The sequence below is a fragment of the Phoenix dactylifera genome, chromosome 6, assembly GCF_009389715.1.
Source record: "Phoenix dactylifera cultivar Barhee BC4 chromosome 6, palm_55x_up_171113_PBpolish2nd_filt_p, whole genome shotgun sequence".
Taxonomy (NCBI): Eukaryota; Viridiplantae; Streptophyta; class Magnoliopsida; order Arecales; family Arecaceae; genus Phoenix; species Phoenix dactylifera.
In genome coordinates, this window is record NC_052397.1 from 18,017,783 (window position 1) to 18,029,879 (window position 12,097).

The 12,097-nt window shown below is 40.3% G+C and overlaps 2 protein-coding genes across 6 annotated transcripts in view; one reads left to right on the forward strand and one right to left on the reverse strand.

Moving 5' to 3' along the window:
• The first annotated feature begins 259 nt into the window (after positions 1-259).
• Positions 260-7,426, forward strand: LOC103707507 (probable L-gulonolactone oxidase 4). 4 transcript variants are annotated; one of them, XM_026804811.2, is made up of 8 exons: positions 260-970; positions 1,715-1,970; positions 2,260-2,427; positions 2,598-3,759; positions 5,751-5,811; positions 5,892-6,145; positions 6,802-6,891; positions 6,981-7,426. In XM_026804811.2, the coding sequence occupies exons 1-4, from the start codon at positions 293-295 to the stop codon at positions 3,329-3,331; spliced, it is 1,836 nt and encodes a 611-aa protein (XP_026660612.2). In that variant the 5' UTR covers positions 260-292; the 3' UTR covers positions 3,332-3,759; positions 5,751-5,811; positions 5,892-6,145; positions 6,802-6,891; positions 6,981-7,426. The 4 variants fall into 4 exon arrangements, with proteins under 4 accessions (XP_026660612.2, XP_038983614.1, XP_038983615.1 ...); XM_039127686.1 differs by having other exon boundaries at positions 5,892-6,140; XM_039127687.1 differs by having other exon boundaries at positions 5,889-6,891.
• Positions 7,427-7,941: 515 nt separating this feature from the next.
• LOC103707506 (calcium-transporting ATPase 3, endoplasmic reticulum-type) overlaps positions 7,942-12,097 on the reverse strand; it is a 46,383-nt gene continuing 42,227 nt past the window's right edge. For both annotated transcript variants that reach the window (XR_003385805.2, XM_008792021.4), the window contains 4 exons: positions 10,784-10,889; positions 10,605-10,658; positions 9,037-9,085; positions 7,942-8,455 (listed from right to left, as the gene is read on the reverse strand). Coding sequence is in view for 1 of the 2 variants with exons in the window: in XM_008792021.4 (XP_008790243.2) it covers positions 8,388-8,455; positions 9,037-9,085; positions 10,605-10,658; positions 10,784-10,889 (277 nt within the window). In the remaining variant the exon portion in view is untranslated. The remainder of the gene's footprint in view (positions 8,456-9,036; positions 9,086-10,604; positions 10,659-10,783; positions 10,890-12,097) is intronic.

A 12,097-nucleotide genomic window follows, 5' to 3' on the forward strand; every position in this document is an offset into this window, starting at 1 on the left:
CAAACCACGTGTGAAACAATGAAACTTGAATTGGTAAATGCTGGTAGCTAAGTTTACCACACGCAACCAATTCCTTAATTGTTTAAAAGAAAAATTGCTATAAACTTCCAGAAGCTGCATATTGGAATATATAGTTTCCATCCTCGTGCATGGCAGTCAATGGCTTGCTCTTATCCTCGAACCGTAGCCATTGGTGTACGGCACGTAATTGCTAATAATTTTCGGTACTCAATCGACTAAGATCCCTTATAAAAACAGCTGCTCCTCCAACCAATACGCACCACCACCCACCATGGCCACCTTCCTTGCATTCGTCACCCTGAGCCTGTTCCTTTTCCACCTCCCAGCTAGCGGGTCCCCACCGGGCCCGGTCATCAAATGCACGTCCGGCGACACCAACTGCACCGTGACCAATGCCTACGGCGCTTTTCCCGACCGCAGCACCTGCCGGGTGGCTGCCGTCACGTACCCCACCAACGAGCAGGAGCTCCTCCTGGCCGTCTCCAATGCCTCGTTTGCGAAGCAGCACATGAAGGCGGTCAGCGCCTACGCCCACAGCATCCCCAAGCTGTCGTGCCCCGGCGGGCCGAGCGGCGCAGGGCTCGCAATCAGCACCGAGCGCCTGAACAAGTTGGTGAGCGTCGACCCGGCCAGCTCGCGCATGACGGTGGAGGCCGGGATCACTCTGCGGGCGCTCCTGGACGTGGCGGCCGCCAACGGCCTCGCGGTGCCCCACTCGCCCTACTGGGAGGGGGTAACGCTCGGGGGCCTGCTCGGGACCGGCTCGCACGGGAGCTCGGTGTTCGGCAAGGGCTCGGCGGTGCATGAGTACGTCGTCGGAATGAGGCTGGTGGTGCCAAGCCCGGTGCAGATCGACGGGCTCTACGCAAGGGTCGTCAGCTTTGGAGAGGATGATCCTGACCTCTTGGCTGCCAAAGTTTCTCTGGGTGTGCTTGGAGTTGTTTCTCAGGTACGTTAAAAATTTTGCCAGATGGGTGTACTAGGTCACTGACAGCAGCTTCACTTCCTTGGCCAGCAAAGATACATAAGTTTTGGATGGCTTGCATCAAAGGTAAATTGTATCCGGGTAAATTGCATGCAAGGCCTATGTGGCAGCTCCACAGCAATCACTTCTTCACTTTAATATTTTTGCACCGGTGCCGTATTCTATCTACTTATTCAGCTTCAAAAGCCCGAGGTTGTGAATTGCATGGAAGAGGGAGGATCAGGCTAAGAAAAGAACATACATGACCGAGGTAGTAAATTACACGGAGTGCAGGCGACTGCCTTTCCCACATGACCAGTCTGATCATGACGTTACATACACGTTACACATCTAAATTATTTTCTACATGTAGTGGAATTTTGAAACCAACCGTACCTTACCCCAAAAGAAAAAAAACAACCTTACCTTCCAAAACCTCGCGCGCCCGGCCCCACGCACACTCCTTTTCGACGCATCAGAGGCTCAACAAAGGTTATATATATATCTAAGATTACATATTTTTATGAATAAAAACATGTTATATATATAAATGTGTGATTATATATTTTTATGAATAAAACTATGGCCCTGAGAAAATTGAAAAAACAAGATCTCTCGTTCCAGCTCAACCATAGTCTCCTGGCAATTTTGCCCGTCTATAATAATTAAAGTTCTGGGACATGATTGCATTTCTAACCAAAGGATTTGTTGCATGAATGAACCATGCAGGTTACTCTCCAGCTGGAACCCATGTTCAAGCGCTCCATCACCAACAGGGTCCAAAGAGACGAGGCCTTTGAGCAGACCATCGCCTCATTTGCCTTCACTACGCAATACGGAGACATTACTTGGTACCCCTCACAAGCCATTGTAGTCTACGGGGACGATGTCAAACTTCCCATCAACGCTACTGGGAGAGGCGAGAACGATTTCTTAGGGTTCAGACCGCAAGCCAGGCTTATCATAAAGTCTACCCGTGCCTTAGGTGCACTTCAAACTTTTTTCCTATCTGATCTCCATTTTGATCTTTTAATGTTACGATATTAGGGATGTCCTTTTTTAGTAAAATGATTTAATGATGTCCAACGTTACCTCTTTTATGTAGAATTTTTTTTTAACAAAATCAATCCATGGTAGCATTAATATAACATTACTCCTTTAGCCTCCGTTCGAGTGGGTTCCCAGCTAAAAAAAAAAAAAGATTCTCATTCCATTTCCTATTCTATATGGCTTTTGTAATTTTGCATCCCATGTATATTGTACACACATTGCAGAGGAATTAGCCGAGGCAAGAGAGGATGCCAATGGAAAATGCTTGCTAGCTAAAACGCAAGTGATAAGTTTACTCCTCCTGGGCATGGGCCTCAAGAGCAATGACGGCAGTATCGTCGACTTCACAGGCTATCCGGTCATCGGAAATCAAAGCGACATGCAATCCTCAGGTATAATTTGCATGCAAGTTTGGGCATGTTCAACAATTAATTTTGTACATAAACATTACTAGAAGATGGCGACTTTCATTGAAGTATAAACAAATCCAGTTGGAGAGCATAACATTAACACCGAAGTGCCAACTTACACCGTTGGATTATTAACCAAAATTTTTCCACAGGGTCTTGCCTGAGAAGCCCGGAGGACAACGTCCAGACAGCCTGCGGATGGGACCCTCGAATTCCAGGAATCTTCTATCACCAAACTACAGCGAGCATACCCTTCACCAGCATCGCCAGCTTCATCGCCGATGTAAAGAAGCTCCGCGACGCCAACCCCGGGGCTCTCTGTGGGACTGAGCTGTATCTCGGCTTCCTCATGCGCTTCGTCCGCAACTCCACAGCCTACCTCGGCAAAACAGAAGACTGCGTCGACATAGACATAACCTACTACCGCTCCCGTGATCCGGAGCAGCCCCGGCTCTTCGAGGATGTGCTCGAAGAAATCGAGCAGATGGCGTTGTTCAAGTACAACGGGTTGCCGCACTGGGGGAAGAACAGAAACATTGGCTTTCTGAAGGTGAGGGAGAAGCTGGGAGCTAAGGGGGACGAGTTTGTGAGTGTGATGGAGAAGTACGACCAGGAGGGTTTGTTCTCGTCGGACTGGACGGATGCTGTGTTGGGTTTAAGAGGGAAAGAGCTGGTGATCTCCGGGAAGGGCTGTGCTTTGGAGGGCCTGTGCATCTGCTCTGATGACGACCACTGCGCTCCGGAGAAGGGGTACTACTGCAGGCCGGGCCAGGTCTATGGAGAAGCTCGAGTGTGCCGGAGGATCCAAGCAGCTGGGGAGCTGGAAAAGAGGAATGATGTCGGCCAAGATATGTTCATAATGATGCCAAATCTTGCACGCTCATGATCTTTGATGTGTCGCGTTTATTTTGAGGATGTTATTTTTCGAATAAAAGTGACTTGGTGGTCACTATTTCATCATCTGTACGTCTTATTTGTATCTTTTATTATTCTGTGGAACTCCATTTCATGGGTTGGCTAGCCAGGCGCACCACCTCGCTTGCATGGATTTATGCGCGCATACTGATTGGCGGACTCGGTCGAGTTAGTTGCCGCATGGAAGGTTTCGTGCGGGCGATCGCATTTCCGTGCGTCGTCCTGGAGCACCCGCTGGTTAAACCCTTTCGAGGCAGTCCGGTGGAACCCATCGCTCCCAATTTCCAATTCCAAATGGAGCGGACGAGAGCAGAGAAGCGGAGGAAGTTCCACCAGGCGCTCCTCAACCTCTACCATCCCCTGACGCCGCCGCCGTCGTCGCCCGTCCGACAACCTCAAGTAATCTCTTCGTCTCCGTGCTCTCTGATCTGTATTCTACTGCTATCTAAATTTCGCCATCTGCTCGGATTTCTGGATTCTTTTTCACCTAATTGAGGACCCAAATCAGCCTAATCTTTTCCTTGATATCACCAAAGATCGAATCGAAAGTGAAGATAAAGATCTCGTGCAAATCCCTTGCCGCTTGTTGATCCCTCTCCTCATCCATGATGGATGTTAGAATTTGTTACGAATATGATCGGAACGTTGAGTAGTAATTTGTTGAGATAATTTCCTTCCAGGATTAGGGCTCGATGGTTAACTCCATGACTTGATTTAGCAAACCCTAACCCGTTGGGTCAGCAAACAAGCGAGGGAGTGAATGCAATTGATACATTGGATAGGTTAACCGCTGTTAGATTGTTTCTTGTGTGATTTGACGATTTGCTCTAACCATGAGGATACCCTACTACCTGAGATATGGAGCATGCTCTTAGAGATGTTTTGCAATGCTTGTAGGCCAAAAGAATTGCGAAATCTAAGTAAAGTCACAGTTCTTGTAAAAAGGAAAAGTATTCTCTTCAAGCAAATAATCAGTAGCTGAGAAAAGGGCAGAAATTACCTCGATATTCGGATGTTAATTCCGTGATGGTAAATATAATAACAAGGACATATCATCATACTGGTTTCTTGTAGTGTATGTCTCTTCATGCATATTTACATTTTTACATGTTTAATAGGTCGATTGTTATGAAACAACTTAGTGTAATATAAGTACTAAATATTTTCATTCATTTTTTAAAAAATAATACTTTTTCTTAATATAGGTTATTACTTTAGAAACTCCAAGACTATAAATCCGAAGATTTCAAACTGTGCAGCATGCCCAAAATTCATGTGATATGCCACATTTTGTCCTAATCTTTTTCCTTTTATTTTCTCTAGTATCTTCATTTTTTGTCAAATTCTGAAACTCAAGTCAAAATTGCTAAAACTGCAGAAAGTGGAAGTTTGTAGGTCTGACCAAAACCAAGGTTCTGAACCTTATCAGATCTTTTGCTAATGGCGATTTTTCATAACTCAACCCTAAAGTACATAATCCACAATAATGTGCATGTTTGGTTGAAAACCATCTCAATATGATATGTAGCTCATACTTCCCTGATTACTGTACATGATCCTTGTCAAGTGTTAGCAAGGTACATGGCTTGTCAGCCAGGCGAGGCATGCACAACAGGTACATGTTGGGTGGCTGCAATGTTTGGTTGTTTTCATCTCCAACATATTGATATTGTTCTATAATTCGATTCCAAGAAGGAATGAATGGCATGCTTATGCTTGGACCGGCTGAGAGTTACTTTTTTCTTTGCCTATTACTTTTCTGATTGAAACTTAAAGACTATGTCTTGGTATCTTTTGTCTACTTGTTCGTGTTTAGTTGGACTTTGTCTAGCATAAAAGATGAATGCCATGCTTCAAGTGGGTGATCTGTTGATAGTTTTACTTCATATCTTATGGGACATCCCCTGCTTCTAAGAAGGGAAAAAATTAAAGAAAGAAAACCTTGACAATCTAAAGTTAGCCTTTTTTAATTTCTTATCGAAAGTATACAGAATAATTAGTGAGATATGCTACAGAATTTCTTTTATACATGCTTTATTTATTTATTTATTTATTTATTTACTTTTGTTGTATGTGATGTGTATTACTACTTTCATTAATTAATGTACACTGTGCTTTCGCAAATTTCTGGTTAATCTTGGATTTCATGACAATGCTTATTAGGAATCCCCAAGGAATACCCTAGCTTGCTTCCTGCCTTCTGTTTATGCAACATACTATACATGCATGCATGGGCATGTATATGTTTGCATGTATGTATATATATATATATGTATGTATACACAAATACACATGTTATTTGACGACACAACAATTCTATCATTTCTGTTTTGTTCTGATTTCAAAAGTTTGCATAAAAGCCCTTACATATTTGATGGAACTTATGACAGTTAGCTGAAGAGGAATCAGTGGCAATGGTTTCTGGGTGCATGGACTTGGACTTGGACCCAGGTAAATATACATGCAAATTTGTAAATTATAAAACTTGAATCTTTCCTGCGACCTGTTCCTTGAGCTCTTTGTTTTAGCAGAAGATGCTGACAATGTGGAAAAGGAAAGTTTGCCGAGCGATACAGGTGATTCGGTGCCACAAAAGCTCACAAGAGCTCAAAGAAAGAGGATCAGGAAGCGAAAGCTAAAGGAAGCTGCATCAGTTCGAAGAAAAATTGTAGGACCTCTGTTGCCGTCTGCCTACCAAAATCTTGAAGATGAACCTCATGTAAGGCAGTGGAAGGAAAAATTATGTGATCCTGCACAGAAACCTACACAGGAATCATCAGGTCAGGTAAGATTCTCAGAATTGGGGCTTATGGGTGGATTTCTATGCTATATTCAATGCCATCCTGCCTACGATTCATGCTCAAGTGGTCACATTTTTGAGTCATGAACATGATATGCTGAGAGCCAGGGTCATAGTTCTCAGTTCTGTTAGTTTAAAATGGTATTGTTCTAAAATATCAGAATCTGACTACCGGTCATGGAAATGCTGTAGGCGTGATCATACATGGCATTTTAGAATTTAAGGGAGCTTTGGTGCTTGACTTGGGGAATAAAACTCTAACGTAGTATGCGTAAGAACAAGGATGAAACTGAGAAACCACTGGAACATTCTGAATTTCTATTTGTCTGCAATAATCCCTACTCATGTCGAAATGTGAGTACATCATCTGTTTGTCTGTGTTATTTGAGTTCTATATGTCCTTGATTTTATCACAAATGATGACAGAAGGTAGGTTATTACCAGGGATGGTGCTCCAGATCGAAATTTACTTAAAAGATCGAAGCTGAAGTGATAATAATATGATCAATGGAGACAAAATAATGTTCCTGTTTTGATTGTCTGTCTTTTGATTTCAACTGATCTTGGTCATCACAGTTAACTAATATAACTGCATTCACTAATATAATTGCCTTCTTTTTGTTTAACCAACTGCTAACCAGGATAACAGCTGAAAGATGATTGGGAAAGTTGCATGGATTTTCTTAAAGAAATGTGCTTTGGGGAAACGACTACAAGCTTTTCACCATGGGGTACAGGAGACATCCTGTACCTGCTGCCACTTTCATTTCTGCCTTCTATCCTGTAAAGTTCAAATTTAATTGCATGCCTTATCCTATAGGATGAAGCTATGAAGAACTTCTCAGTCTGGATGGCAGGCAGAGGACAATGGTTGGATGACTTGTAACTGAGGTAATTGGGGTTTCAGACTCGCTGGAGGTCAAGCTCGACCGTGGGAACGTGAATAAACCTGTGCTTCAATAGCTGTTGTCAACCGCTTCAAAATTAAGCATCCGTGAAATCAAACAGGTATAACTTTCAAAGAGGCAAAGCATGCCTTTGGGAAGAGCCTGCTCTGTGATTTACAGGAAGGCACCATGAAGCCCAGCTTGGCTTATTTAGAAATTAGATATAATGCTTCAATTGCTGGTGTAAATGCAGTTTAGTGAATTTTATAGTGGAGGAATCTGGGAAGCTGAAATCAGCATGTTACAGTAAATGACCAGAGACACATGATTATTTGTCATCTCATAGATTACTCTTAAACTCGATCAGGATTAGCGCCAACCATTGTTGTTAAATTTTAGCAGCTGCTTTAATTTAACAAATGTGAATGCTCTGTCAATGGTTACCCTTCTAAATGACTGTGTATGCAATCAGAAGATCGCACAAGCTGAAGTCACCAACTTGATAACCTTGAGCTCTGCTGCCACATGGAGAAATTCATTGCATTCATGGTCCATGGATTTTTTACTAGCTCCTCCCATTTTGGCTTGGGTCAGGTGCTGAGACGACTTATTCTCACAAGCTTGCAGATATAACACCCAATGGTTCTAATTTTGGTAGCTCGTTGAGCTTACGCGACTATTTTCCATTGTCTTCCGCTTACGTGTTTTGCATGCAAGTTTTGCTCAATAATTCCAGCAAGCGTTGATAAGCTAGAGCTTGGGAGCTTCATTTTCAGTTTGAGTTTTCCACAACAAATTGCATCGAAGGCTGCCTGTATCAGCTTTGGTCTCATTATTTTCAGTATGAAAAACAAGTTTTTAAGTCAATTATAACAATTAGAATTAGATATAGTGTACTAGGAAAAAAAAAACATGCGTTGCATGGTTCAGTTTTTGATGTCTGATGCTAACAAATATCATTAAGACCCATGCTACAATTGATGACAAATGAGATGTCACAACCCTCAAATGACAGATGAATACATCCTTGACAGTTGTATCAGGTGATAAGAAACAGGCATGGAACAAAATCATCAGACTGAATCTGGATACCACATAAATAGCTGTACACATGGTGACAAGAAATGTGATGCCCTTTGAGGGTACTCTTCATGCAGGTAAGTTTTGTAGCGCTCATCTCTATATCTCCAAGCAAAATGAAGTTAGCCTCCAATCCGTACCGGAGGTAGACGATCATCACTGCCACATGGGCGGTTAAGCTCTTCCCAAACTTGTGTAACATTTACAAGTGCTACCTCTGGCACCAAGCATAACAAGTATGATTTGTCTCGTTTTGAATTCTATTGGTCACGATTTTCTCTTTTGGGAAGCATATCAGGCCTTCCGAATCTAAAGTTGAACCTTCTACCTGCAGAAAACCAAGAAAGGCCTCCTTGTTCGGTTCAGTGAAATTAGAAATCAGAAACAGAAGGTTGCAACATCCCAGTTTAGGCCAATGAAGGAGTTGCATTATATTTTAAATGACTACACGCTCCAAGCCAGTTCATCAGTTATCAAAATTATTGTCTTGCCATGCACATATTGCTTACAAGCAATATGGAGTGGCATGGATTAAAGTTCTTTTTTTTATTAAAAAAAAAACTTGATCTTGGTCTATATATGCTTTTTCCATTTTGGAAAATTTGTAGCATCAAATTGTGTGACAAGGCAATGAGGTCAATTATAAAAATGGATGCAGATATTAGGCATCATTTGCATGACTAATAACAAGCCAGAGATGATAGTTGATAAAAATTGAGATTAAAATTATAAGACTATAAAGCTGCAACATGGCTATGAAGAGTGACAAAAAATTTAGGCCATGGAGATTATAGGATGAGACTAAAAAAATGCTGTTGGATCCTTTTTGCTTTTGCACTCTAATTTAAAAATAAAACAAGGAAATGTTAAGCAGAATCTCAAAATTGAAGAAATGATGGAAAATCTTACCTCTATAATTTCTTGAGAAGAACTTCAATACTTCATCAATTATTATTACCTATGCAAATGCACATCTAACAGTGAGCCAATACGTCTAGGGTAAACAAACAATAATCAGAATATAGTGCAGTATATTAATAATTTTGCTTGTTGACATAATAAAGCTTATCATAAGGAATACAAGCTAAACAAGAGAATGAAGAAGTAGAGACTAGCAGCAGATATTTTCTGCAGTAAGCAAAAGTCAAGTCAATGACAGCTTTGAAGTACGGTATATCACTATGCATGAGGAAGCTGTATCTAGTAACAACTAAACTGATGATGGATTTAGATCAGCTAAATTGATTTGGCGAACTGCAGAACCAACTTTCCTAGTCTTTAACCAGGCACAGTAACATTTGAGATAACTTTGCATTGCTTATGAATTTTGTTACTAATGATCTATAAAATTTGACAACTATATATCATAGTAAATACACATCATATAACTTAATAGATGAGTTTAAATTTCATTATAATATTAATGGAATGTGCCTAATATCATTACTCAGAGATCATGACAATATTACAAAAAAATCACCTGCTGGTCCACGAATGTGGTTTTGATGATACTTGTTTCATAAAAACAATGCATGCAGTTCTTCAACATACCAATGGCTCCATTTATCATTCTTTATAATTTCATGATGCCATTATTCTACTTCTTGGGAACCTAAATGTATGAAAGCATAGAAAATTTAACCAAGAGAAAATATTCTCCATGGTCCACTACCCCTTATGACCCAATCGCAATGTTCTTCAGAATGCTAAACTTACAAATTAATGTAGATGAGAATTCTCTACAAATCCATTTATGCAAAGGACAAACATATATCACATAAAGTGGGAGTGGAAACAAGTACGATTGGCAGGTGACAGCCATGAGAGCCCATTCACAAAATGGGCACACTCGATACCCCTAACAAACATCCGTACACAAATATATGTACTAAAAAATTCATTTTAAATATTGCAAGAACACCACAAACTTATTAGTACCATGTGTTCTGTGGGGGAGCAGAGATAGGATTAAGTAGTTACAAAGTGATTTCTGATGCTGATAGAAAATTGAAGTATTTTTTTTTAACTTGAGCTTTGGAGTATGCATAATGTTAATTTATGCCCCAGGTAGTACAAAAAATTGTCTTACTTAATCCAGGATTGCTTTATGGTGCTTTAACATACAATGTGGAAATGCATGTTACAACACCAGGAAAAACAAGAGGCACATCCGTGTTGTCAATCTAAGATTGAAGTGCATTCTCTTCTTTCAGGGCATGGTTTCTTGTTCTTGAGAACACACTTCCTAAATGTTTTAAATAGAATGCATTGAATTGCCTTTCTGAAGCAACTACCATTATAGTTGGCTTCCTGCAATAAGGAAAAGGTAATGCACACTGAGATGGTATGATCTTTCAATACGATCATAATGGTCAACCTGTAGTAATTTGAGCAGCTATCTAATTCTGCTAATCAACATCAATCACTGTGTGATCGTCTAAAAATCAAGTTATATAAGAGAAGAAGGATGTACTAACAGGAAAAGAGAGATATAGAACAATAGTCCACTCAGCCCATGATAGTGGAGTCACCTGCAAGACAGTGAATTATTTCTTAGAATAATATTTTGGAGTATTTTACAAGGTAGAGACTCTCTTATCAGAGAAAGCCGTAGTAAAACAAAGCAAAGTTCGATAGAATAAGAAACTAGACTTACCGAGAAAAGTGCAGATAAGGGTTCAACATACAAAATCAGTATGTGGACGAGCATAGTCAGAACTATGGATCCGACGAGCCATAGGTTACTCCATGGCGGGATAACACTGAAAAGTGAAGAGCATCTTTAATTATCAGTTCAGCAGGTCTCCCTTCTCAAAGCAGTGAAGAATGGACAATAGTCTTCCGTCTCAAAGCAATGCATAAAATCCTCATTTTCATAGAAATAGTAATATGCTTGAGTTTGGGTTGAATCAGTAGCCCATTGGGCTGCTGATCATTTTAAAGTTCATGATAGCATGAGATCAATCTCAACTTTTCATAAGGATAAAAATAGCCAAAAACTTGCAGCTTCAAATTGTAATGGCGGTCTTACAAACATTCCTTCATAAATCATAATAATCCTTCAAGGTTTTCGAGCAATCAGTAACACACAAAAGTCAAAGTAGCAGTATGGAGAAAATCAAATCTACTTTTATCATTTATTCAACATAGTACAAGTAGGGAATAGGATGACAGAAGCACCATAAATTTTTCAATCTATCAAAATCCAGGACCATTTAAATAAAAATGAAATAAAACAACGGAAATTTAACTTGCAAAATTTAATCCATCTGTGTTGTCAGATCTCTATATCAAAATAAAATCCATAAACTTTGAAAGTTTTTCAAACTGGTCTCAGGCTCGGTGCTATTACACTCCACCTCCTTTCTTACAAAAACATAAGATTAAACCAATTTGGTGGTTCCATGTCCCATGATCTATTTAAAAAAACTTGCACCACCACAAATGAGGTTGTAATTAGTCAATTTATTGAAGTTCTCGTCAACCAAAAAAAATATAAGGTTCTGCATAAAAATAAAGTTACCTGCAATGTACTTCCCCATAAATCTTTCTCTCTCTCTCTCTCTCTCTCTCTCTCTCTCTCTCTCTCTGTGTGTGTGTGTGTGTGTGTGTGAGTCTATCTGTGTGTGACTGTCCATGTGCATACATGTAATAAAGCAAAACATGACATATATCATGCGGCACTAGAGTTCTAGTTACAAGCTCAGCTTGAGTCTGATCTAGGCTTGACTCAGATCCACTGAATGGTGCGCTTAAAATATTGCTAAGCTCATGTCACTGGTCCTCCAATAAATCAGTCTGTATGTCATAGATTCTAAACTTGACAAAAAATACTTAGTTTTATAATTCACCCGCTTCAACAAATTAACAAAAATAATCTATAGATGATTTCATACATTTGTAGACATTTAAGCTAGTTGAAGTCCTCTTTTTTCTTTCAGCCACAAAAATCACTATGCATGTGCATCAC